We start from the raw sequence: 25,523 nt of genomic DNA, 5'->3' as shown, positions 1-25,523 counted from the left end.
TCGCACACTCACACAGACACACACACACGCACACACTCACTCCCACACAGACACACACTCTCACACACACAAACTCACACACACACACACTTACACAGACACACACACTCTCACACACAGACAAAGGCACACACTCACACACAAACACACACTCACACACAGACACACACACAGACACACAACTCACTCACACAAGCACAGACGCTCACACTCACACACAAACACACATACTCACACACAGACACACAAACTCTATCACACACAGATACACACACTCACACAGACACACTCACACCCAGACACACACTCACTCACACAAACGCACACAGACTCACACACACACAGGCACACTCATTCACATGCACAGACACTCACTCACTCACATACGCACATACACACAGACATATACACTCACTCACACGCACACATATACAGAAATTGGGACATAGAACTTTAGTGCAACAGTGGGATGTTTTTAAAGGAGAGATTACAAAGGTACAGAATAAGTATACTCCATTAAAACATAAGGGAGGAAATTTCTGAGGCCCTGAAATGGTATTTGAGGCTCTAGCGAGTGTGGATGTGAGTCGGAGACAGGAGAGAGGCTGGGGCCATACCCATTCATAAAAAGGGAGGCAGAGCGAATCTGGTCATTACAGGCCGCCTAGATTAACATCTGTGGAGGGAAAATTTTAGAATATTTAATGAAGGGTAAAATGATTAGTTATCTAGATAAAGAGAAAATAGTTAGAAGCAGCCAGACAATTGTGCTTGACAAACCTGATTGAATTGTTTGAGGAGGTAACAGACATGATGGATGGGGGAATGCAGTGGATGGATTGTCCAAACACTTCAGGAAAGCCTTTGCCAGGGTTACACAGGGGAGATTACTGGAGAAGATTAATGGGTATGGGATTAGGGGGAAGGGAGCAAACTGGATTAAAAATTGATTAGGAGGAAGAAAACCGAGAGTTGAAATGAAGGGCAGTTTGTCCGAGTGGCTGGCAGGTGTCTCTCAGGGTTCAGTTCTGGGACCACTCGTGTTCACTACATCAATGGTTTGGACATAGACCCAGAGGGAGAGGTGTTGAAATTTGCAGATGATCCTAAAACAGGAGTATAGTTCGTGCTTTAGAAGGTCAAAGGAAGATACAAAGAGATATTGCTAAGATGGGGAATCTACCAAATGGCAGATGGAACTCAATGTCAGTAAGTGTGAAGTGGTACAGTCTGGTTAAAAATAACATCAGTAGTTTCACTGTGGATGAAGTCGGCTCGGTGCTGGGGAAGAGCAGAAGGATTTGGGAGTACAGGTTCACAGGACATTAAAGGCAGCCCTTCAGGTTAATAAAGAGTAAAACAAAAGCTAATGGAATTCTAGGTATGGAATATAAAAGCCATGAGCCTATAGAAAAGCTTAATAAGATATAGAGCACTGTATACAGTCTTGGGCTCCATGCAATAGGAAAGATATTGAGGCTTTAGCGAGGATACAGCACAGTTTCACTAGGATGAGGTCTGAGGAAATACAAAGAGTCCTGCTGTCAATTCTCAACCACAGCAGAGGCCTGACCCCCGGGTATTTAACCCCTGACCCTGGGTATTTAACCCCTGACCCTGGGTATTTAGCCCCCGGGCCCCGGGTATTTAACCCCTGACCCCCGGGTATTTAACCCCTGACCCCCGGGCCCTGGGTATTTAAACACCTTCTGGTTCTCCTGATTGAATTTAAGGTACTTTTGCTGCACTCTGTTCAATCTCTCATCCCCTTGCTGGCCATTTGGGACAGTGTGTGAGAGAGCGGTGAGGACATTGCACGAGGCCTCATTGCTGCTTCGCAAGAACACAGACTACTGTCAGCCCCCGCACAGAACACGAGTAAAACCCACCCCTCCGAATCTGGGCTTTCACTGCTGGGTCTTCAAACATAAAAGGTACTGGCCCCCCGCCCCAGAACTCCCCCTCCCTGCTCACAGTCAAACTCCACTCCAGTGAGATGATGTAAGAGGGCTGCACCTTCAATCCCCATCTCCCCCCGCCCCCACCCCCGCTCACAGTGTCACTGGGGGTGCCCCTCAATTCCATAGATCCATTGAAAAGATACAGCACAGAAGGGGGCCATTCGGCCCATCGTCTCCGCGCCAGCTCGAAGAACAACCAGGTGCCCATTCTAATCCCACCTTCCAGCACCCGGTCCGTAGCCCTGCAGCTTACAGCACTTTAAGGGCAGGTCCAGGTACTTTTTAAATAAGTATGAGCCGAGGACTTCCTTTCCCCTCCCACCCCGCTCACACCCCAGCACGATGGGCTGAGTGGCCTCCTGCTGTGCTGTAATTTATGATGAAATTTAAACTGCACTGGGCTCTTTTTTTGAGCAATTAATGGCATCAGTTTTTAATGATTTTAATTGCAGAAAAGAGCGTATAAGGAATATGCCAAGGCTCTGCCAGTCTTAAAGAAGATGGGCATCACCTCCATCCTGCTGCGGAAATTTATCGGGACGCTGGAGGTGGCGTGTGGCGTCGTCATGACGCTGGTACCTGGGAGGCCCAAGGACGTGGCTAACTTCACCCTGCTCCTGGTCATGCTGGCGGTACTTTTCTTGCACCAGCTGGTGGGTGACCCACTCAAACGCTACGCCCACGCACTGGTCTTTGGGATCCTGCTGACCTGCCGACTGCTGATCGTGAGGCAGGCCGATGAAAAAGACAAAGACACGGCAGCGGGAGTCACGGCGAGGGAGGGGGAGGCTGAGGAGGAGAGAAAGACCGAGACTGAACTCGGAAAAGGAAAACTGAAATCCTCCTAACTCGACTCGTACGGACCAGGGGTCGGACTCAGGTCACCACACGAGCCAATATTATCGCCCAGAACCTGAAGGACCTCCGTGTCACAAGCTGTACTCAGTTGGAATTTGCTGGAAGTCCGTGAACATCTGTTGACTGGGAATCTGTGAATTCTGACAGGAATACTCCCCCAAGACTGACAGAAATGACTTGTGATCCCCATCACCCTCATCAGAAGAAAAACAACCCTCATCTTCCCAGTCTGCACCACTCGATGTTCTGCAGTGACGATAAACACACGATCCACAGCTGGGAAAGACCCTCCATATTCACCTCACGGAGGGAGCGAGAGCCTTGCTGTGTGAACAGAGAGTCTCCCTGTCAGTGGACAGGGCTCCCAGAAGTGAGGTGTCCTCTGAGGGTCTTTCCAACATGTAACAGTTAAACGAGATCTCGCTCCACATCCTTTCAATTAAAGTGACAGTCCGTCTTTCCCAACAACTCCTCCCTTTGGGTGGAGGAGTTTCACCACTGGAGCAAATGCAGGAAATTGGGAATCCCCAGAATTGATATAAAGTGAAAGACATGAGCTGAGCTCATTAAAACCATCAGCAGTGTGAGGCAGCACATGTGAAGGTGAAGGGACTGTACAACTCGGGGCGCACAGTCAGAGGGACAGAGACTCTGCACAGTCCTGGTCACAAGGACATCCAGACAGGGCAGGCAATGCAGGAAAGTGCTTGGATTGTTTACCCTGGGGAGGAGAAGGCCTGGGGAGAGATTCAAAGCTTTCCCCCTCCCATTGCCTTCCTTCATCTGTTCCTTTCCCCCCTCCAATTACCAATCTAATTGCCAGTAACTCCTCTCTTACTCTCTACTTGCTTGTTATAAAACTTTTTTTTAAAATTAAAATTATATGTACACAGAGGCAGAGGGGGAGGGGGCAGAGGGGGAGGGGGCAGAGGGGGAGGGGGCAGAGGGGGAGGGGGCAGAGGGGCAGAGGCAGTGGGGGAGGGGCAGTGGGGGAGTGGGGGGGAGGGGAGGGACAGGGGGAGGGGAGCGGCAGTGGTGGAAGGGATGGGCAGTGGGAGGGGAGGGACTGTGGGGGAGGGAGGGACAGAGGGGGAGGGGAGGGGCGGTGGGGGAGGGGAGGGGCGGTGGGGGAGGGGAGGGACAGAGGGGGAGGGGAGGGGAGGGGCGGTGGGGGAGGGGAGGGGCGGTGGGGGAGGGGAGGGACAGAGGGGGAGGGGAGGGGCGGTGGGGGAGGGGAGGGGCGGTGGAGGAGGGAGGGGGCGGTGAGGATTTGGTTGCTGACTCATGTTGCCACCTGTTTGGGACCTGGGAGCGGGATGAGCTCCAGTGAAGGGCTCCCTTTGATCACAGCAGCAACCGGGGAGGAATCATTGACCGTCTGGTCTGGAGTTGATTCTATTCGCTTTGGAGAACACGAGTGATGAAAAGGAGGAGCCGGTGAGACGATCCCCTCAGAGTAAATACCCATGAAACTGAGCGACAGTTTACCCCGAGTTACACACTGTATCCGGTGACAGACTATTCTCAAACACTGCTGTTGGTTTCTGTGAGTCGCTGCATGGTTTATTTGCATTTTTCATATATTTTGTAAATTACTCCTCAGTTACAAACACAGTTTCTGGCAAATCAGTAAGAGATGTTTAGAAATGAACCTCATTAAACGTCCAAAAGTGAATTCGTCTCATCTCTCACTCATTGATGCTAATCTATTTTTCAAAAAGTTTGTCAACAATTTCCCCCAACGAAGGTTCTGACTCTCCCTGGGGTTCAGGCCCCCCCCCCGAAGACTCTGACTCTCACTGGGGTTCAGGCCCCCCCCCCGAAGACTCTGACTCTCACTCGGGTTCAGCCCCCCCCCCTGAAGACTCTGACTCTCCCTCGGGTTCAGGTCCCCCCCTCCCCTGAAGACTCTGACTCTCCCTGGGGTTCAGGTCCCCCCCCTGAAGACTCTGACTCTCCCTGGGGTTCAGGCCCCCCCCCTGAAGACTCTGACTCTCCCTGGGGTTCAGCCCCCCCCCTCCCCTGAAGACTCTGACTCTCACTGGGGTTCAGGCCCCCCCCTGAAGACTCTGACTCTCCCTGGGGTTCAGGCCCCTCCCCTGAAGACTCTGACTCTCACTGGGGTTCAGGCCCCCCCCTCCCCTGAAGACTCTGACTCTCACTGGGGTTCAGGCCCCCCCCTCCCCTGAAGACTCTGACTCTCACTGGGGTTCAGGCCCCCCCCTCCCCTGAAGACTCTGACTCTCACTGGGGTTCAGGCCCCCCCCTCCCCTGAAGACTCTGACTCTCACTGGGGTTCAGGCCCCCCCCTCCCCTGAAGACTCTGACTCTCCCTGGGGTTCAGGCCCCTCCCCTGAAGACTCTGACTCTCACTGGGGTTCAGGCCCCCCCCTCCCCTGAAGACTCTGACTCTCACTGGGGTTCAGGCCCCCCCCTCCCCTGAAGACTCTGACTCTCCCTGGGGTTCAGGCCCCCCCCCTCCCCTGAAGACTCTGACTCTCCCTGGGGTTCAGGTCCCCCCCTCCCCTGAAGGTGCTTATTGTAAATGAAAATAAGGAAATGGCAGACATGTTAAATAATTACTTTGCGTCGGTATTTACAGTAGAGGACGAGGAGAGCATGCCGGAAACCTCAAGGAAACTAATTTTGAATCGGGGGCAGGGGATCACCATAATTAACATAAGCAAATTAACACTAATGAGGAAAATAATGGCATTAATGAATGACAGGATAGAGAGCCACGTATCCGAGTTTGCACAAAGATAGGCAGCATTGTAAGCAGTGTCGATGGAAGTATAAAATTAGAGAGATATTAATAGATTAAGTGAATGGGCAAAACTGTGGCAAATGGATTTCAATGTAGGCAAGTGTGAGGTCATCCACTTTGGACCTAAAAAGGATAGATCAGAGTACTTTCTAAATGGTGAAAAGCTCGAAACAGTGGATGTCCAAAGAGACTCAGGGGTCCATGTACATAGATCATTAAAATGTCATGGACAGGTACAGAAAATAATCAAAAAGGCTAATGGAATGCTGGCCTTTATATCTAGAGGACTAGAATACAAGGGGGTAGAAGTTATGCTCCAGCTACACAAAGCCCTGGTTAGACCACACCTGGAGTACTGTGTTCAGTTCTGGGCACCGCACCTTAGGAAGGATATATTGGCCTTGGAGGGAGTGCAGCGTAGGTTTACTAGAATGATACCTGGACTTCAAGGGTTAAATTACGAGGAGAGATTACACAAACTAAGGTTGTATTCCCTGGAATTTAGAAGATTAAGGGGTGATTTGATCGAAGTTTTCAAGATATTAAGGGGAACTGATAGGGTAGATAGAGAGAAACTATTTCCGCTGGTTGGGAAATCTAGGACTAGGGGACAGAGTCTAAAAATTAGAGCCAGGACTTTCAGGAGTGAAGTTAGGAAACATTTCTACACGCAGAGGGTGGTAGAAGTTTGGAACTCTCTTCCGCAAACGGCAGTTGATGCTAGCTCAATTGTTAATTTTAAATCTGAGATTGATAGATTTTTGTTAACCAAAGGTATTAAGGGATATGGGGCTAAGGAGGGTATATGGAGTTAGGTCACAGATCAGCCATGATCTCATTGAATGGTGGAACAGGCTTGAGGGGCTGAATGGCCCACTCCTACATTCCTAGGCGCTGACTTTCACTGGAGTTCAGGTCCCCTCCTCTCCTTAAGAAACAATAGAGGTGCCATTACACTACTGGGTGTATTCTATGGGCCACCAACCAGTGGGAAGGATATAGAGGAGCAAATTTGCAGGGAAATTACAAGAACTATAGGGTGGTGATAATGGGGGACTTCAACTATCCAAATATAGACTGGGATAGTAATAGTGTAAAGGGCAAAGAGCAGGAGGAATTACTGAAGTGTGTTCAGGAGAACTTTCTTGATCAGTATGTTTCTGGCCCAACGAGGAAGGAGGCATTGCTGGATCTGGTTTGGGGAATGAGGTGGGTCAAGTGGAGCAAGTGTCAGTGGGGGAACATTTAGGGAACAGTGATCATAGTATCATAAGGTTTAGATTAGTTTTGGAAAAGGACAAGGACCAATCTAGAGTAAAAATACTTAATTGGAGGAGGACCAATTTCAATGGGATGAGAACAGATCTGGCCCGGGTAAATTGGAATCCAAGATTGGCAGGCAAAACTGTAATTGAACAGTGGGCGGCCTTTAAAGAGGAGATGGTTCAGGTACAGACTAGGCACATTCCCAAGAGGGGGAAAGGTAGGGCAACTAAAGACAGAGCTCCCTGGATGACAAAAGAGATAGAGTAAGATGAAGCAGAAAAAAGGGGCGTATGATAGACATCAGGTTAGGAACATAGGAATAGGAGTAGGCCATTCTGCCCCTCGTGCCTGCTCCGCCATTTGATAAAATCATGGCTGATCTGTGATCTAACTCCATATACCCGCCTTTGGCCCATATCCCTTAATACCTTTGGTTGCCAAAAAGCTATCTATCTCAGACTTAAAATTTAGCAATTGAGCTAGTATCAATTGCCATTTGCAGAAGAGAGTTCCAAACTTCTACAACCTTTGTGTGCAGAAATGTTTTCTAATCTCACTCCTGAAAGGTCTGGCTCTAATTTTTAGACTGTGCCCCCTACTCCTAAAATCCCCAACCAGCAGAAATAGTTTCTCTCTATCCACCCTATCTGTTCCCCTTAATATTATAAACTTCGATCAGATCACCCCTTAACCTTCGAAACTCCAGAGAATACAACCCCAATTTGTGTAATCTCTCCTCGTAACTTAACCCTTGAAGTCCGGGTATCATTCTAGTAAACCTACGCTGCACTCCCTCCAAGGCCAATATGTCCTTCCGAAGGTGCGGTGCCCAGAACTGCTCACAGTACTCCAGGTGCGGTCTAACCAGGGTTTTGTATAGCTGCAGCATAACTTCTGCCCCCTTGTACTCTAGTCCTCTAGATATAAAGGCCAGCATTCCATTAGCCTTCTTGATTATTTTCTGCACCTGTTCATGACACTTCAATGATTTATGTACCTGAACCCCTAAGTCCCTTTGGACATCCACTGTTTTTAACTTTTTATCATTTGGAAAATACCCTGTTCTATCCTTTTTTGATCCAAAGTGGATGACCTCACATTTGTCTACATTGAATTCCATTTGCCACAGTTTTGCCCATTCACCTAATCTATCAATATCGCTTTGTAATTTTATGTTTTCATCTGCACTGCTTACAATGCCACCAATCTTTGTGTCTCATCGGCAAACTTAGATATGAGACTTTCTATGCCTTCATCTAAGTCGTTAATAAATATTGTGAATAATTGAGGTTGATAAACAAGTGAGAACCAGGCAGAATATAGAAAGTTCAGAAGGGAAGTGAAAAAGGAAATAAGAGGGGCAAAGAGAGAGTTTGAGAATAGACTGGCGGCCAACATAAAAGGGAATCCAAAAGTTTTCTATAGGCATATAAATAGTAAACGGGTAGTAAGAGGAGGGGTGGGGCCGATTAGGGACCAAAAAGGAGATCTACTCATGGAGGCAGAGGGCATGGCTGAGGTACTAAATGAATATTTTGCATCTGTCCTTACCAAGGAAGAAGATGCTGCCAAAGTCACAGTAAAAGAGGAGGCAGTTGAGATGCTGGATGGGCTAAAAATTGATAAAGAGGAGGTACTAGAAAGGTTGGCTGTACTTAAAGTAGATCAGTCACCCGGTCCGGATGGGATGCATCCTAGGTTGCTGAGGGAAGTAAGGGTGGAAATTGCAGAGGTACTGGCCATAATCTTCCAAACATCCGTAGATACTGGGGTGGTGCCAGAGGACTGGAGAATTGCAAATGTTACACCCTTGTTCAAAAACAGGTGTAAGGATAAACCCAGCAACTACAGGCCAGTCAGTTTAACCTCAGTGGTGGAGAAGCTTTTGGAAACAATAATCCAGGACAAAATTAATAGTCACTTGGACAAGTGTGGATTGATTAGGGAAAGCCAGCACGGATTTGTTAAAGGCAAATCGTGTTTAACTAACTTGATTGAGTTTTTTGATGAGGGCAATGCGGTTGATGTGTTTATGGACTTTCAAAAGGCGTTTGATAAAGTGCCACATAATAGGCTTCACAACAAAATTGAAGCCCATGGAATAAAAGGGGCAGTGGCAGCATGGATACGAAATTGGCTAAGTGACAGGAAACAGAGAGTAGCGGTGAACGGTTGTTTTTCGGACTGGAGGACGGCACAGACTCGATGGGCTGAATTGCCTCCTTCCGTGCTGTAACCTTTCGATGATTCTACAGTGGTGTTCCCCAGGGGTCGGTACGAGGACCACTGCTTTTCTTGATATATATTAATGACTTGGACTCGGGTGTACAGGGCACAATTTCAAAATTTGCAGATGACACAAAACTTGGAAGTGTAGTGAACAGTGAGGAGGATAGTGATAGACTTCAAGAGGATATGGACAGGCTGGTGGAATGGGCGGACAGATGGCAGATTAAATTTAATACAGAGAAGTGCGAAGTGATACATTTTGGTAGGAAGAACGAGGATAGACAATATAAACTAAATGGTACAATTCTAAAAGGGGTACAGGAACAGAGAGATCTGGGGGTATATGTGCACAAATAGTTGAATGTGGCAGGTCAGGTTGAAAAAATGGTTAAGAAAGCATACGGGATCATGGGCTTTATAAATAGAGGCATAGAGTACAAAAGTATGGAAGTCATGATGAACCTTTATAAAACACTGGTTTGGCCACAACTGGAGTATTGTGTCCAATTCTGGGCACCGCACTTTAGGAAAGATGTGAAGGCCTTAGAGAGGGTGCAGAAAAGATTTACCAGAATGATTCCAGGGATGAGGGACTTCAGTTACGTGGATAGACTGGAGAAGCTGGGGTTGTTCTCCTTGGAATCATAGAAAGGTTACAGCACGGAAGGAGGCCATTCAGCCCATTGAGTCCATGCCGGCTCTATGCAAGAGCAATCCAGCTAGTCCCACTCCCCCACCGTAGCCCTGCAAATTTTTTCCTTTCGAGTCCTTATCCAGTTCCCTTTTGAAGGCCATGATTGAATCTGCCTCCACCACCCCCTCGGGCAGTGCATTCCAGATCACAACCACTCGCTGTGTAAAAAGTTTTTCCTCATGTCGCCTTTGGTTCTTTTGCCAATCACCTTAAATCTATGTCCTCTGGTTCTTGACCCTTCCGCCAATGGGAACAGTTTCTCTCTATCTACTCTGTCTAGACCCTTCATGATTTTGAATACCTCGATCAAATCTCCTCTCAACCGTCTCTGTTCCAAGGAGAACAACCCCAGCTTCTCCAGTCTATCCACGTGACTGAAGTCCCTCATCCCTGGAATCATTCTAGTAAATCTTTTCTGCACCCTCTCTAAGGCCTTCACATCTTTCCTAAAGTGCGGTGCCCAGAACTGGACACAATACTCCAGTTGTGGCCAAACCAGTGTTTTATAAAGGTTCATCATGACTTCCATACTTTTGTACTCTATGCCTCTATTTATAAAGCCCATGATCCCGTATGCTTTTTTAGCCGCTTTCTCAAACTGCCCTGCCACTTTCAATGATTTATGCACATCTACCCCCAGATCTCTCGGTTCCTGTACCCCTTTTAGAGTTGTACCCTCTAGCTTATGTTGCCACTCCTCGTTCTTCCTACCGAAATGTATCACCTCACATTTTTCTGTGTTAAATTTCATCTGCCACGTGTCTGCCCATTCCACCAGCCTGTCCATATCAAGAAAAGCAGTGGTCCCAGCACTGACTCCTGGGGAACACCACTGTACACCTCCCTCCAGTCCGAAAAACAACCGTTCACCGCTACTCTCTGTTTCCTGTTACTTCGCCAATTCTGTATCCATGTTGCTACTGTCCCCTTTATTCCATGGGCCGCAATCTTGATGATAATCCTACCGTGCGGCACTTTATCAAACGCTTTTTGAAAGTCCATATACACCACATCAACTGCATTGCCCTCATCGACCCTCTCTGTTACCTCATCAAAAAACTCTATCAAGTTAGTTAAACACAATTTGCCTTTAACAAATCCGTGCTAGCTTTCCCTAATCAATCCACACTTGTCCAAGTGACTGTTAATTCTGTCCCGGATTATCGTTTCCAAAAGTTTCCCCACAACTGAGGTTAAACTGACTGGCCTGTAGTTGCTGGGTTTATCCTTACACCTGTTTTTGAACAAGGGTGTAACATTTGCAATTCTCCAGTCCTCTGGCACCATCCCTGTATCTAAGGATGTTTGGAAGATTATGGCCATTACCTCTGCAATTTCCACCCTTACTTCCCTCAGCAACCTCGGATGCATCCCATCCGGACCGGGTGACTTATCTACTTTAAGTACAGCCAGCCTTTCAAGTACCTCCTCTTTATCAATTTAATTCATCCAGTATATTTTCCTTTCCTGAGACTCTGGCAGCATCTTCTTCCTTGGTAAAGACAGATGCAAAGTACTCAGTACCTCAGCCATGCCCTCTACCTCCACGAGTAAATCTCCTTTATGGTCCCTCCTCTTACTACCTGTTTACTATTTACATGCCTGTAGAAGACTTTTGGATTCCCTTTTATGTTGGCCACCAGTCTATTCTCATACTCTCTCTTTGCCCCTCTTATTTCCTTTTTCTCTTCCCCTCTGAACTTTCTATATTCAGCCTGGTTCTCACTTGTGTTATCAACCTGACATCTGTCATATGCCCCTTTTTTCAGTTTCATCTCACTCACTATCTCTTTTGTCATCCAGGGAGCTCTGTCTTTAGTTGTCCTACCTTTCCCCCTCGAGGGAATGTACCTAGACTGTACCCGAACCATCTCCTCTTCAAAGGCCGCCCATTATTCAATTACAGTTTTGCCTGCCAATCTTTGATTCCAATTTACTCAGGCCAGATCTGTTCTCATCCCATTGAAATTGGCCCTCCTCCAATTGAGTATTTTTACTTTCGAGTGGTCCATGTCCTTTTCCGTAGCTATTCTAAACCTTATGATATTATGATCACTGCTCCCTAAATGCTCCCCCACTGACACTTGCTCAACTTGGCCCACCTTATTCCCCAGAACCATGTCCAGCAATGCCTCCTTCCTTTAGAGCTGAGAAGGTTGAGAGGAGATTTGATAGAAGTGTTCAAAATCATGAAGGGTTTAGATAAAGTAAATAAAGAGAAACTGTTCCCATTGGCGGAAGGGTCAAGAACTAGAGGACACAGATTTAAGGTGATTGACAAATGACCAAAGGCGACACGAGGAAAGACTTTCTTACACAGCGAGTAGTTATGATCTGGAATGCGCTGCCTGAAAGGATGGTGGAGGCAGATTCAATGATGGCTTTCAAAAAGGAATTGGATAAATACTTGAAGGGAAAAAATTTGCAGGGCTATGGGGAAAGAGCGATGGCATGGACTAACTGGATTGCTCTTACAAAGGGCTAGCAAGGGCTTGATGGGCCGAATGGCCTCCTTTTTTGCTGAAACCATTCTATGATTCTATTCTAGGTGCTGACTCTCACTGGGGTTCAGGTCCCCTCCTCTCCTGAAGGTGCTGAGTCTCACTGGGGTTCAGGTCCCCTCCTCCCCTGAAGGTGCTGACTCTCACTGGGGTTCAGGTCCCCCCCTCCCCTGAAGGTGTGACTCTCACTGGGGTTCAGGTCCCCCCCTCTCCTGAAGGTGTGACTCTCACTGGGGTTCAGGTCTCCTCCTCTTCTGAAGGTGTGACTCTCACTGGGGTTCAGGTCCCCCCCCTCTCCTGAAGGTGTGACTCTCACTGGGGTTCAGGTCCCCTCCTCTCCTGAAGGTGTGACTCTCACTGGGGTACAGGTCCCCTCCTCTCCTGAAGGTGTGACTCTCACTGGGGTACAGTTCTCCTCCTCTCCTGAAGGTGCTGACTCTCACTGGGGTACAGGTCCCCTCCTCTCCTGAAGGTGCTGACTCTCACTGGGGTACAGGTCCCCTCCTCTCCTGAAGGTGCTGACTCTCACTGGGGTACAGGTCCCCTCCTCCCCTGAAGATGCTGACTCTGGCTGGATTGCAATTCCAGGGATTCTGGCAGTCCTCCAGTCCCTCACCTGTGACCATTCTCGTGAGTGAGTGTAAGCTTCATTACAGCCTTGGTCCAAACATGGACAAAAGAGCTGAATTCCAGAGGTGAGGTGAGAGTGACTGCCCTTGACATCAAGGCAGCATTTGACCGAATGTGGCACCAAGGAGCCCTAGTAAAATTGAAGTCAATGGGAATCAGGGGGAAAACTGGAGTCATACCTAGCACAAAGGAAGATGGTAGTGGTTGTTGGAGGCCAATCATCTCGGCCCCAGGACTTTGCTGCAGGAGTTCCTCAGGGCAGTGTCCCAGGCCCAACCATCTTCAGCTGCTTCATCAATGACCTTCCCTCCATCATAAGGTCAGAAATGGGGATGTTCGCCGATGATTGCACAGTGTTCAGTTCCATTCGCAGCCCTTCAGATAATGAAGCAGTCCGAGCCCGCATGCAGCAAGACCTGGACAACATCCAGGCTCGGGCTGATATGTGGCAAGTAACATTTGCGCCAGACAAGTGCCAGGCAATGACCATCTCCAACAAGAGAGAGTCTAACCACCTCCCCTTGACATTCAACGGCATTACCATCGCTGAATCCCCCAACATCAACATCCTGGGGGGTCACCATTGACCAGAAACTTAACTGGACCAGCCACATAAATACTGTAGCTACGAGAGCAGGTCAGAGGCTGGGTATTCTGCGGCGAGTGACTCACCTCCCAACTCCCCAAAGCCTTTCCACCATCTACAAGGCACAAGTCAGGAGTGCGTTGGAATATTCTCCACTTGCCTGGATGAATGCAGCTCCAACAACACTCAAAAAGCTCGACACCATCCAGGACAAAGCAGCCCGCTTGATTGGCACCCCATCCACCACCCTAAACATTCACTCCCTTCACCACCGGTGCACAGTGGCTGCAGTGTGCACCATCCACAAGATGCACTGCAGCAATTCGCCAAGGCTTCTTCGACAGCACCTCCCAAACCCGCGACCTCTACCACCTAGAAGGACAAGGGCAGCAGGCGTATGGGAACAACACCACCTGCACGTTCCCCTCCAAGTCACACACCATCCCGACTTGGAAATATATCGCCGTTCCTTCATCGTCGCTGGGTCAAAATCCTGGAACTCCCTTCCTAACAGCACTGTGGGAGAACCTTCACCACACGGACTGCAGGGGTTCAAGAAGGCGGCTCACCACCACCTTCTCATGGGCAATTAGGGATGGGCAATAAATGCCGGCCTCGCCAGCGACGCCCACATCCCGTGAACGAATAAAAAAAAGTTACAATCCTCCGATCCCCTGCCCCGACTGAGATCAGTGAACTCAGCAGTGACCTGGTGTAACTGTATCGGTGATGTCTATCACAGTTTCTGTGGTTGTGCAATTGTATTTCTGGCCTACTGTTAAACAGGGGGATGGTCTGAGATAAGATCTGAGTTGATAGTGCTAACTAAATTGATTCAGATCTTCACAAAGTAAAAACAAGTACTTTAATGCTGATAACAGTACCTCGCAATGAGAGTGATGTAGAACCAGCATTCAGGCCATTTTTATGAATCATATTTTAAATCCAATACCCCCGAGAAAGAACTGTGCTGTTTGGCAAACTTGTGGGAGTGGTTTAGGGGATAGGATTGACTGGCAGGAGTTTTGAGCCAGGCTAACCTGACTGAGGAGCAGACGGACATTTCACACCGACAGGCTGGGTGGGAGGGAACCCAGGCCGATTGACGTCACCACCATTTAACATGATTACTGGGAACAATACCCCAAGAGGGAACTCAGAGACTCTCAGTCCCAACTGCAACTGGTGGAAGGCAGGAGACGGCCGGCCCATTGTCTCCCAGGAGAGAAGCCAGTTCAGCGAGATCGGTTTGAGATTGAAACCCATTACCTGCTAATGGGGGCCATCAGCTCAGGAAACGACAGACACCCAGTAATCAGCACCCACTGTCTCTCCAGGAGCAAGGCCTGGGAGCAGGAAAACAAAATAGCATTTTTCACAAAGATTTCAAAGATTACGAGTCACTCCAGGTCACGGGGGGGGGGGGGGGGGGGGGGTGGGGGGGGTCCAGACAGATCACCTGAGTCAATACATCGATCAGTATTGGCGGGAGAAAAGGTGATGGATTTTGGGGATATAAGGAACCGTTTGGCAACAGTTCCTGGCTCGGCTCTGCTCTCTGCTCTTGGCTCTGCTCTCTGCTCTGCGCTCTCTGCTCTCTCTGCGCTCTCTGCTCTCTCTGCGCTCTCTGCTCTCTCTGCACTCTGCTCTGCCCTCTCTGCTCTCTCTGCGCTCTCTGCTCTCTCTGCACTCTGCTCTGCCCTCTCTGCTCTCTCTGCGCTCTGCTCTCTCTGCTCTCTGCTCTGCTCTCTCTGCGCTCTCTGCTCTCTCTGCTCTCTGCTCTGCTCTCTCTGCTCTCTGCTCTGCTCTCTCTGCGCTCTCTGCTATCTGCTCTGCTCTCTCTGCGCTCTCTGCTATCTGCTCTGCTCTCTCTGCGCTCTCTGCTATCTGCTCTGCTCTCTCTGCTCTCTGTGCGCTCTCTGCTCTGCTCTCTCTGCGCTCTCTGCTCTCTGCTCGCTCTGCTCTCTCTGCTCTCTGCTCTGCTCTCTCTGCGCTCTCTGCTCTCTCTGCTATCTGCTCCCTGCGCTCTCATCTCCTCGCCATCAATCTACAGCGAATCTCCCGAGTGGGGCTCTGCTCGATTCAATGGAACACCGCCAGAAGCTGACGCTGCTCTTCATCCCTCATCAACGGACCTCGACTCAAACTGGAACTTGGACACCGTGTCGGGGGTACGGAACCAGGAGTGAGACGTGCAGGAAGAAGCTGCGAGCAACAACGGGCAATCGGGGTGGGCACATTGCCTCCGCCCACACATCCACAAGACCACTGCGCTGTGTGAGGGGGTGATTGTAAATCCCAACCAAACCTTCGAGGGTTTTAGTGCTGGGGGGGTCCTGTGTTAGTTTATTTCACGGGAGGGGTTTCTCTTATTAGGCCGTGGTAATTTAGCACGGGAGGGTTTATTGGACAAGCCAGGGTTGTACTGTTTGTGCTGTTTACTGGTGTTATTGTTAATCTTACGGTTGAGCCCGAAATCGTGTGTCCGAGTCTGATCTGTCCTCATAATCCCCATCGTTCCAGGACTGAGAGTAAGAGGTTGTTTTCGGTACGCCCGAGAAAACCACTTCCGGTGAGGCTCACTTCTCTGCATGTCTCCCACAGACCACCTGGAGAGACATGCTGCTCCTGACCTGTTGTGGTTAGGCTCACAGTGAAAATAATGAAGCTGATTTATTTCGGAGAAGGAACGCCTAGGGGGTATTTTCGGTACAAAGTACTCTGCTCGTTAATTCATTTTTTAAAAATTGGAGAGTGCCCGCGGGGAATTGCTGTTTTGGATTGCCAGTCACAACTGGAGCTGTTCCGATGACACATTACATCCTGGTGTGGCTCCGTCCACTTGCACAGAAAGTTTGGGAATATTCTAGGTGAAAATGCAAAGGTGCTGCAGCCAGGAAGCATCGGTGCAGGGTGAGTGTGCAGGAATCTTCAGCTCTGCACTACACAGGGCAAATAGCTCCATTGGCTCCTTGTGGCTGCTTCATTAGCAGCACTGACAGAGGCCGTGTTGGAGATCCCTGTGAACTCGGTATGGACAAGTGTGGCCTGCTTGACTTCTCAGCCTGGGTCAAGGAAGGGAACCCCGAAAATAAAAGCCAGTGACAAAAATATTCAGGGGAGCAAGAAATAAATAACCACCTTCATCTTCTAAAAGCACGACAGACAAAACACATGACTCAGAAATACTGCAGACGCACCATTACATCAGCACAAGTGAAACAGTTAAAGATGCTGCTATTTCTGTGTAACCCTGAATGCCCTTATTTTAACTAAAAATGATTTAACCAGGGTTGTCAACTTTGCAGATGAGATAGCAAACAGAAACCCGTAGATGAACAAAGGTTTTGCAGTTTAACGTAGTTCTCTAATTCTTCCCGAACCCCAGTTACTTCATTCGACACACTCCTCCCCCTCCCTCCATGAAATGAAGATTAACGACACCTTCCACTGTGACCCATTCATTCCCTGGACCGTGAAGCTGGGGGCTCCTCAACCCTCCCCTTCCTCTTGCTTTTAAAACATAAGCTTAATATTAACTACTTTCCTGATTGGGCTCGATATTAACACAGAGATGGGATCTGAGTGGGGGGAGGGGGGATAGCGGCCGATGAACACGGAATATCGTGGGACGTGCGGGAATGTCCGTTTTCAACAGGGATGCCTCATCATCAGAAGAAATCTGGGTTTCGTGTCTCCCTGTGCGTGATGTGGACCTGATTTCACCTCGACTATTTAAAGGCCCAGTTCACAGAGGCAATGGTGGAGGAGGTTCAGAGTCTTGTGGATTGTGTTTCGTCTCTGGTTAAGTAGAAGGAGCAAAATGGAAGCAAGGAGGGCAAAATCTGCACCCAGGTTCAGTGAGGCCCTGGACAGACTGCTGGGTGCAGTAAGGGCGAGGAAAGAGGTCCTGTCTCCGAGCAATGGGAAAAAGAAACCTGCTACCACAATAAAGAAGGCGTGTGATAGGAGGTGGGCCAAAAGGTGAACGGCAGGAGCTTTATTATGAGGACTTGGATCCAGTGCAGGAAGCGTTTTAATGACCTAACCAGGTCAGGAAAGATGAGTAAAGTTGCAGGTTCACCTAGATCCTGTAGTGCACACCCTCCCTCTCACTCTGTCTTGTCAAGCCTCCTCCATTCACATCTCTCCTCACACCCACTTAAGTTTCAGCAGCACCCATCGTTGCATTTCAATGCACTTCCTCACCTCCCCTTCCTCCATCCACCACTGCCACTCACCCCAATCATAATGTCATTTGATACCCCCTCAGTACCTCCTCCAATTCTCAGCACACGTCCTCAAATACACGGCAGTGACACTCGCTGGGGTATCTGTCTGATATTCACCCTTACCGAATACATTGCATCCATTAGATGCACACGTGCCTTAGAGGCACTGATAGCTCTGTCATGCCTCCTTGCAGGAGAAGAGAGCACAAAATGCAAGGAAGAGGGAGGGGACTGGAGCAGACCCCCACAGATTGTGGAGCCCACCCGTGCGGAACAGGAGGTTTTGGAGATCAGTGGCATATCAGCGTCTCTGAGCATCGGCAACGATGAAAGTGGGACTTCACTGCTGCAAGGTGATGGAATTCATCTTCAGACCCACATCTCCTACAAGACTCGGTCATCTTGACTTGAATTCAGCACAATAATGAACCATAACCACCTTAATCATGTGCCTTTCAACATTTGTACAGTCCCCTGACTAAACCATATCTGTCTCTTCTCTCCTGCAGGGCCATCACGTGACGATAGAGCAGCCCCTGTCCGTAGACAACGAGGATTCCTCAGAGGAGCTGATTTTTGCTGAGGGGGCCCTGTCACACCATACATGCGAACCAGGCACCAGAGCAGATACGAGCACTTCAGTGGGTCCTGTTAGAGAGTTCGGTGGGATCTCACCTGGTGAATCACACTTCACAAGTGAGCACGAGCAGAGACTGGTGGCAGAGAGTGCGCGTCGGAGGGTACTCTCCGCTCCAGGCTCTGCTCAGCTGGACAGAGATGCTGAACCCGGAGGGCCATCAATGAAAAGGAGAATGATTGAGGGTCAGCACCAACTGTGCGAGGTACTGGCAGCTGTACCACGCACACTCTCCACAATATCGGAGGATGGCGGACTCCAGCTCAAACATTTGTGGAGGGATGTCCCAGGCCATGGCGAGGATGCCTTCCACTGAGAGAGTGGCTTCCTCTGTGGAACTTGAATCACGGCCCACAGATCAGTCCCTTCAGGCCCAGACGGTGGCCTTGCAAACTCTGAATGCCAACATGTCTACCGGCTTCCACATGCTGGCAGATAGATCAGACGTGAGCTTACAAGGTGTCACTGATCTTGTTCAAGCTGCTCTCGCACAGACCCGCAGAGACTGATGTTTCACTGGCCCCGGAAGAGGGACGACGGCGCTAGGGGAGATGAAGGTGCAAAATCCTCTCAACGCGTTTGAACGTCTCACCCTTTGTCCCCCAACTCCGCCGCCCGAACCAGTACCCGACACGCTGCCTCCTCTCCCGATGGCCTAGTCTTCCCCTGCACAGGTGGAGCAGTCTTTGGGGGGGCCCTCACGGACTCCAACGCCCAGAGGTCGTCGGCCACGAGCATCTCAGAAGTCAGGGCAGGGATCAGAGCAGCCTGTCCCGACGTCTGCGGAAGCTACAGGGGTTGCACCAAGTAGGAGTGCCAGAGAAAGAGAAGAGCCTTGTCGTTCACCAAGGGTGCGCGTGTGGGTGTTTTTGCAAATTTGTTACTCCCTTTAATTTAGTAAATCACATTAAATTTATTACTTTGCACCATTTTCCCGTGTTCCCCATTCTTGAATAGTGAGTGTCAGCTCGGATTTCCAGTTGCTTAGTGATGAATGTGAAGACATGAATTGACTGAAATCAATTGGTGCACAAGCAGCGAGTGTATGGTTGGTTACAGGACTGCTTGTGTAAGTGGGGGAAGGGGAGGGTGGGGGATGTGATAGTTACTTTGGTCCAGTGTGAGTGACTAACTGAACCTTCGAACTATTAGGGCATCTCTGACCTCCCGAGCAGCAATGTGATTGTTTATCGCTCCATCTTCCTCTTCCTCCTCCTCTCCATCAGAACCCTCATCAGATGAGGAGTAATGAGCGGCTCGTTCCTCCTTCACCTCTAGTCCTCTCTGCTGCGTTACGTTGTGCAGAACACAGCAAACCACTATCAAACTAGAGACCCTTGCTGGCGAATACTGAAGGGCGCCTCCAGACCTGTCCACCGATGGCTTGCTCGATGACACATCTGGTTGTCATATGGCCCGTGTTGTAGCACTCCTGGTGCTCATTGTTGGGGTTCCTCAGAGGTGTCATCAGCTAGGTTTGAAGGGAGTATCCTTTGTCGCCTGGCAGCCACCCCTTAATGCTAGTTCTAGATCTGAACTGGTCGGGAATGTTGGACTACTGCAGTATGAAAGTATCATGGCAGCTCCCAGGGAATCTGGCGCAGACCTGGATGAACCTTTCTTGTAGTTCCACACCAACAATGGAATGAAATCCCTTGCGGTTGACGAATGCTCCTGGCTGATCCAGGGGTGCTCGGATTGCAACGTGTGTGCAATCGATGGCACCCTGTGACTGTGGGAAGCCAGTATCGCAAATCTGAGTGCCTGCTTATTCGGCCTAGGAGCCAGAGACAAAGAAATTGAGGGCAGTGGTGACTTTCACAGCCACTGGTAACGTGTGGCCACCAGGTCCAGCAGGTCCTCATCTAGGAGGCTGCAGGTGTCTGTGACCACCTGATGTGACAATCTCAGCCTTCAGAAACACTGCTCCTCCGACAGGTCAAGAAGGCTGAGCCTCTGTTTGTAGACCCTGTTCGGGGGGTAATGCCTCCTGCGACTTCATCCCCTCTGTTGCTCCCTTCTCTGCTGACCACCTACACCTCCCTTGATCCCCATTCTCCTCCTCTTCCTCAGTCCAATCGAGAGCAGCCATGGAGACACCCCATGAGCTTCTCTGTGTGAACAGCTTCAAACACTCATAACTCTTTCACAACAAGTACCCTCACCAAACTGTGTCCCAGAGGGAGCTGAGAAAGCAGTTATGAGCACTGAGCCTTTATTCAGATCGGGCCTCCTGACCTTTATTCAGCATAGCTTCTACCCCCTTGTACTCTAGTCCTCTAGATACAAAGGCCAGCATTCCATTAGCCTTTTTGATTATTTTCTGCACCTGTCCATGATATTTTAATGATCTATGCACATGGACCCCTGAGTCTCTTTGGACCTCCACTGTTTTGAGTTTTTCACCATTTAGAAAGTACTCTCACACTTGCCTACATTGAAATCCATTTGCCACAGTTTTGCCCATTCACTTAATCTATTAATATCTCTGTAATTTTTTGCTTCCATCGACACTGCTTACAATGCTGCCTATCTGAGTCATCGGCAAACTTGGATATGTGGTTCTCTATCCCGTCATCTCAGTTGTTAATAAATACAGTGAATAGTTGCATGTTACAGTAGCGTTTCATGCATTTGATGGTTTAACCCGACCATCTCCCACCCGCCATGGAGGTCATAGAATCTGACAGCACAGAAGGAGGCCATTTGCCTGTGCCGGCTCTTTGAAAGAGCTATCCAATTAGTCCCATTCCCGTGCTCTTTCCCCATCGCCCTGCAATTTTCTCCTTTCCAAGTATTTATCCAATTCCCTTTTGAAAGTTACTATTGAACCTGCTTCCACCGTCCTTTCAGGCAGAGCATTCCAGATCATACCTCACATAAGAACATAAGAAATAGGAGCAGGAGTAGGCCATCCTACCCCTCGAGCCTGCTCCGCCATTCAATCAGATCATGGCTGATCTTCTACCTCAACTCCACTTTCCCGCCCAATCCCCATATCCCTTGATTCCCCTTGAGTCCAAGAATCTATCTATCTCAGCCTTTAAAAAAATTTAAAATTATCCTCATCTCCCCTCTGGTTCTTTTGCCAATTACTTTAAATCTGTGTCCTCTGGTTACCGACCCTCCTGCCAGTGGAAGCAGTTTCTCCCTATCAAAACCTTTCATGATTTTGAACACCTCTATTAAATCTCCCCTTAACCTTCTCTGCTCTAAGGAGAACAATCCCAGCTTCTCCAGTCTCTCCACATAACTGATGTTCCTCATCCTTGGTACCATTCTAGCAAATCGTTTCTACACCCTCTCTAAGGCCTTGACATCCTTCCTAAAGTGCGTAGCCCAGAATTGGACACAAAATTCAAGCTGAGGCCTAACCAGTGTTTTATAAAGGTTTAGCATAACTTCAGGAGGAGTGTGAAATATTAGATGGGATAAACATAGTGAGAGAGGAATTATTAAAGGATTTAGCATCTTTGAAAGTAGATAAATCACCAGGCCCGGATGAAATGTATCCCAGGCTGTTAAGAGAAGCAAGGGAGGAAATAGCAGAGGCTCTGACCATCATTTTCCAATCCTCCCTGGATACAGGTGTGGTGCCGGAGGATTGGAGGACTGCTAACATTGTACCATTGTTTAAAAAGGGAGAAAGAGATAGACCCAGTAATTATAGGCCAGTCAGTCTAACCTCGGTGGTGGGCAAATTATTGGAATCAATTCTGAGGGACAGGATAAACTGTCACTTAGAAAGGCACGGAGTAATCAAGGACAGTCAGCACGGATTTGACTAACTTGATTGAATTTTTCGAGGAGGTGACAAGGAGGATCGATGAGGGTAGCGCAATTGATGTAGTCTACATGGATTTTAGCAAGGCTTTTGACAAGGTCTCACATGGCAGACTGGTGAAAAAAGTAAAAGCCCATGGGATCGAAGGGAATGTGGCAAATTGGATCCAAAATTGGCTCAGTGGCAGGAAGCAAAGGGTAATGGTCGATGGGTGTTTTGCGACTGGAAGGCTGTTTCCAGTGGGGTTCCGCAGGGCTCGGTACTCGGTCCCTTGTTTTTTGTGGTATATATTAACGATTTGGACTTCAACGTAGGGGGCATGATTAAGACATTTGCGGATGACACAAAGATAGGCCGTGTGATTGATAGTGAGGAGGAAAGCTGTGGACTGCAGGAAGATATTAATGGACTGGTCAGGTGGCAGAAAAGTGGCAAATGGAATTCAATCCGGAGAGGTGTGAGGTAATGCATTTGGGGAGGGCAAACAAGGCAAAGGAATACACAATAAATGGGAGGATACTGAGAGGTGTAGAGGAACAAAGGGACCTTGGAGTGCATGTCCACAGATCCCTGAAGGGAGCAGGACAGGTAGATAAGGTTAAGGCATACGGGATACTTTCCTTTATTAGCTGAGGCACAGAATATAAGAGCAGGGAGGTTATGCTGGAACTGTATAAAACATTGGTTAGGCCACAGCTTGAGTACTGTGTACAGTTCTGGTCACCACATTACAGGAAAGATATGATTGCACTAGAGAGGGTACAGAGGAGATCTACGAGGATGTTGCCAGGGCTGGAGAATTTTAGCTACGAGGAGAGATTGGATAGGCTGGGGTTGTTATCTTTGGAACAAAGGAGGCTGAGGGGAGATTTAATTAAGGTATAAAATTATGACAGGCCTAGATAGAGTGGATAGGGAGGACCTATGTCCCTTAGCAGAGGGTCAATAACCAGGGGGGCATAGATTTAAAGTAATTGGTAGATGGATTAGAGGGGAGCTGAGGAGAAATTTTTTCACCCAGAGGATGGTGGGGGTCTGGAACTCACTGCCTGAGAGGGTGGTAGAGGCAGAAACCCTCAACTCATTTAAAAAGTACTTGGATGTGCACCTGAAGTGCCGTGATCTGCAGGGCGACAGACCAAGTGCTGGAAAGTGGGACGAGGCTGTGTGGCTTTTTTTCGGCCAACAAGGACACGATGGGCCGAATGGCCTCCTTCTGTGCGGTAACTTTCTACGATTCCATTCATTACTTTTGTACCCTACCCGTTTTGTCCTTTTTACTGGCTGGTGTCATACACCTTAGTTTCCATTCAGGTTTCTCAATAAAAAGAAAAACCATCTTAATTTCCCCTCCATCAATTTTAATTTAAATCACATGTCAAAAGAGTCCCCGAAAGATGTTCCCCCGGGACACTGGGCGGAGCGCTACTGGTGGGAGGTCCGATAAACCTGAGCAGGGGGCTTCTCTTTCAGGACTCGTCGTCAGTGCGAAGCTATAAAAGGAGGGAGGGCGGCGAGGCGCGCTCAGTGCGAGAGCGGCGGCGGAGAGTGAGAGAGGAGTGAGTGTGAGTGTGAGTGTGAGGTGTGTGAGTGTGAGGTGAGTGAGTGTGAGGTGTGTGAGTGTGAGGTGAGTGAGTGTGAGCCCCGCCGCTCCCACTACACTCTGATCTTATTTGATCGGCCGGGTGTGAGGCCCGGGCCCCGGCTCGAGGTGATGAGACACCGCGCGCGAGCTGCTGGCGATGGGCGGAGGCGGCGGGAAAGCCCCGGGATGAGCGGAGATGATGAACCGATCAGATAGATGAGGCCGCGGGGTCACCCCGGCCGCTGAGTATCGAGGCGATTCTGATCCGCAGACTTCACCCGGGGCCTGGGGGGTGATTTAGGGCCCGGATTACAGCACTAGCCCGGGGCCTGGGGGCCTACATGGACTGTAGAGCGGGCCCACACCCACCTCCTCCCCTCCATCTACCCCTCAGTATATTCCCCTCTCCCTCGTGTTTATCGAGCTTCCCCTTAAATGAATCCACGCTAATCGCCAATATTACTCCCGAGTTCCACATTCAGGGCCTGGATTACAGCACCAGTTCATACTGGGGAGGGGGGGGGAGTGAGAACCAGTGGGAGGCAGAGAGGGGAGAAAACCCACGGGAAGGGCATTGACGGGGAAATGAAGCGGAGAGAAGAGCAGCAGGATCAGAGTGGGGGATGGGGAGAGAGCCGGGGTGGGAGTTGCTGGGATGGTGCTCTGGGGCCGGGGATGTGAGTTGATCATTATCCCATGTTCCTGTGTGTCCCCACCCTTCACTGAACCAGGAGATGGGACCAAGGATCTCCCTTGCCCCACAAGCTGCATCGCTATCACATGCTGAATGTCCGGACTCTGCACCCAGGTCTGGGTGCAGTTTCAACTCCCACCTGATACGTGACTGCAACTATCGTCTCAAAATCAATGTGGACACTCCCCAGCCCTAGGGTCAGTCGGCCGCCCTCTTGCCTCAGTTCGACAGTGGCAGGTTTAAGCCTCACTGCAAGACTTGAACCCATAACTTTGGCCGACATTCCCACCATAAATGTGATCCAGTTATCCTTAACATTCCCTATTTGTGGGACCTTGCTGTGTAAATTGGCTGATGCCTTATTCCCACAATAAATGTATATTCCCTGCAGTTGTGTTGATTGCTGCTCTGCATTGGATGAATATGTTGAGTCCCATTAAGACTGGGTCTCTTTCAACTTCATGCTTAGCTATTTTAACACCATTCCTGGAGTCTGCTTCTCCCATTTCCTCTTGGCAATACCCATTTCCACTAAAGCCAGTTACAAACCAATTAACACCACACCAGTCGAGGTGCTGTATATCCTAGATTATGTACAGCTTCATGTAGATTTGCCCTTTTCATAGAAAGGTTACAGCACAGAAGAAGGCCATTCAGCCCAGTGAGTCCCACTTCCCCGCCCTATCCCGTAGCCCTGCAAACTTTTTCCCTTCAAGTACTTATCCAGTTCCCTTTTGAAGGCCATGATTGAATCTGCCTCCACCACTCCCTCGGGCAGTGCATTCCAGATCACAACCACTCGCTGTGTAAAAAAAGGTTTTTCCTCATGTCACCTTTGGTTCTTTTGCCAATCCCTTAAATCTATGTCCTCTGGTTCTTGACCCTTCCGCCAATGGGAACAGTTTCTCTCTATCTACTCTGTCGAGACCTTTCATGATTTTGAATACCTCGATCAAATCTCCTCGTAACTGTCTCTGTTCCAAGAAGAACAACCCCAGCTTCTCCAGTCTATCCACGTAACTGAAGTCCCTCATCCCTGGAACCATTCTAGTAAATCTCTTTTGCACCCCCTCTAAGGCCATCACATCTTTCCTAAAGT

General features: G+C 49.1%; 1 protein-coding gene and 1 non-coding gene across 2 annotated transcripts in view; both read left to right on the top strand.

Moving 5' to 3' along the window:
- The window catches only part of tmem35 (transmembrane protein 35), a 5,579-nt gene extending 1,846 nt beyond the window's left edge, over window positions 1-3,733 (top strand). Inside the window, exon 2 of the mRNA XM_068004544.1 lies at window positions 2,414-3,733. Coding sequence (XP_067860645.1) covers window positions 2,414-2,809 — 396 coding nt within the window. The 3' untranslated portion in view covers window positions 2,810-3,733. The remainder of the gene's footprint in view (window positions 1-2,413) is intronic.
- Window positions 3,734-23,639: 19,906 nt separating this feature from the next.
- Window positions 23,640-23,999, top strand: LOC137341457 (small Cajal body-specific RNA 2). The gene has a single exon (XR_010967039.1). It is a non-coding gene; the product is annotated as a small Cajal body-specific RNA 2 (non-coding RNA).
- The last annotated feature ends 1,524 nt before the right edge of the window (window positions 24,000-25,523 follow it).

This window comes from Heptranchias perlo, chromosome 23, assembly GCF_035084215.1.
Source record: "Heptranchias perlo isolate sHepPer1 chromosome 23, sHepPer1.hap1, whole genome shotgun sequence".
NCBI lineage: Eukaryota > Metazoa > Chordata > Chondrichthyes > Hexanchiformes > Hexanchidae > Heptranchias > Heptranchias perlo.
This window is presented reverse-complemented; position numbering and strand designations above follow the sequence as displayed.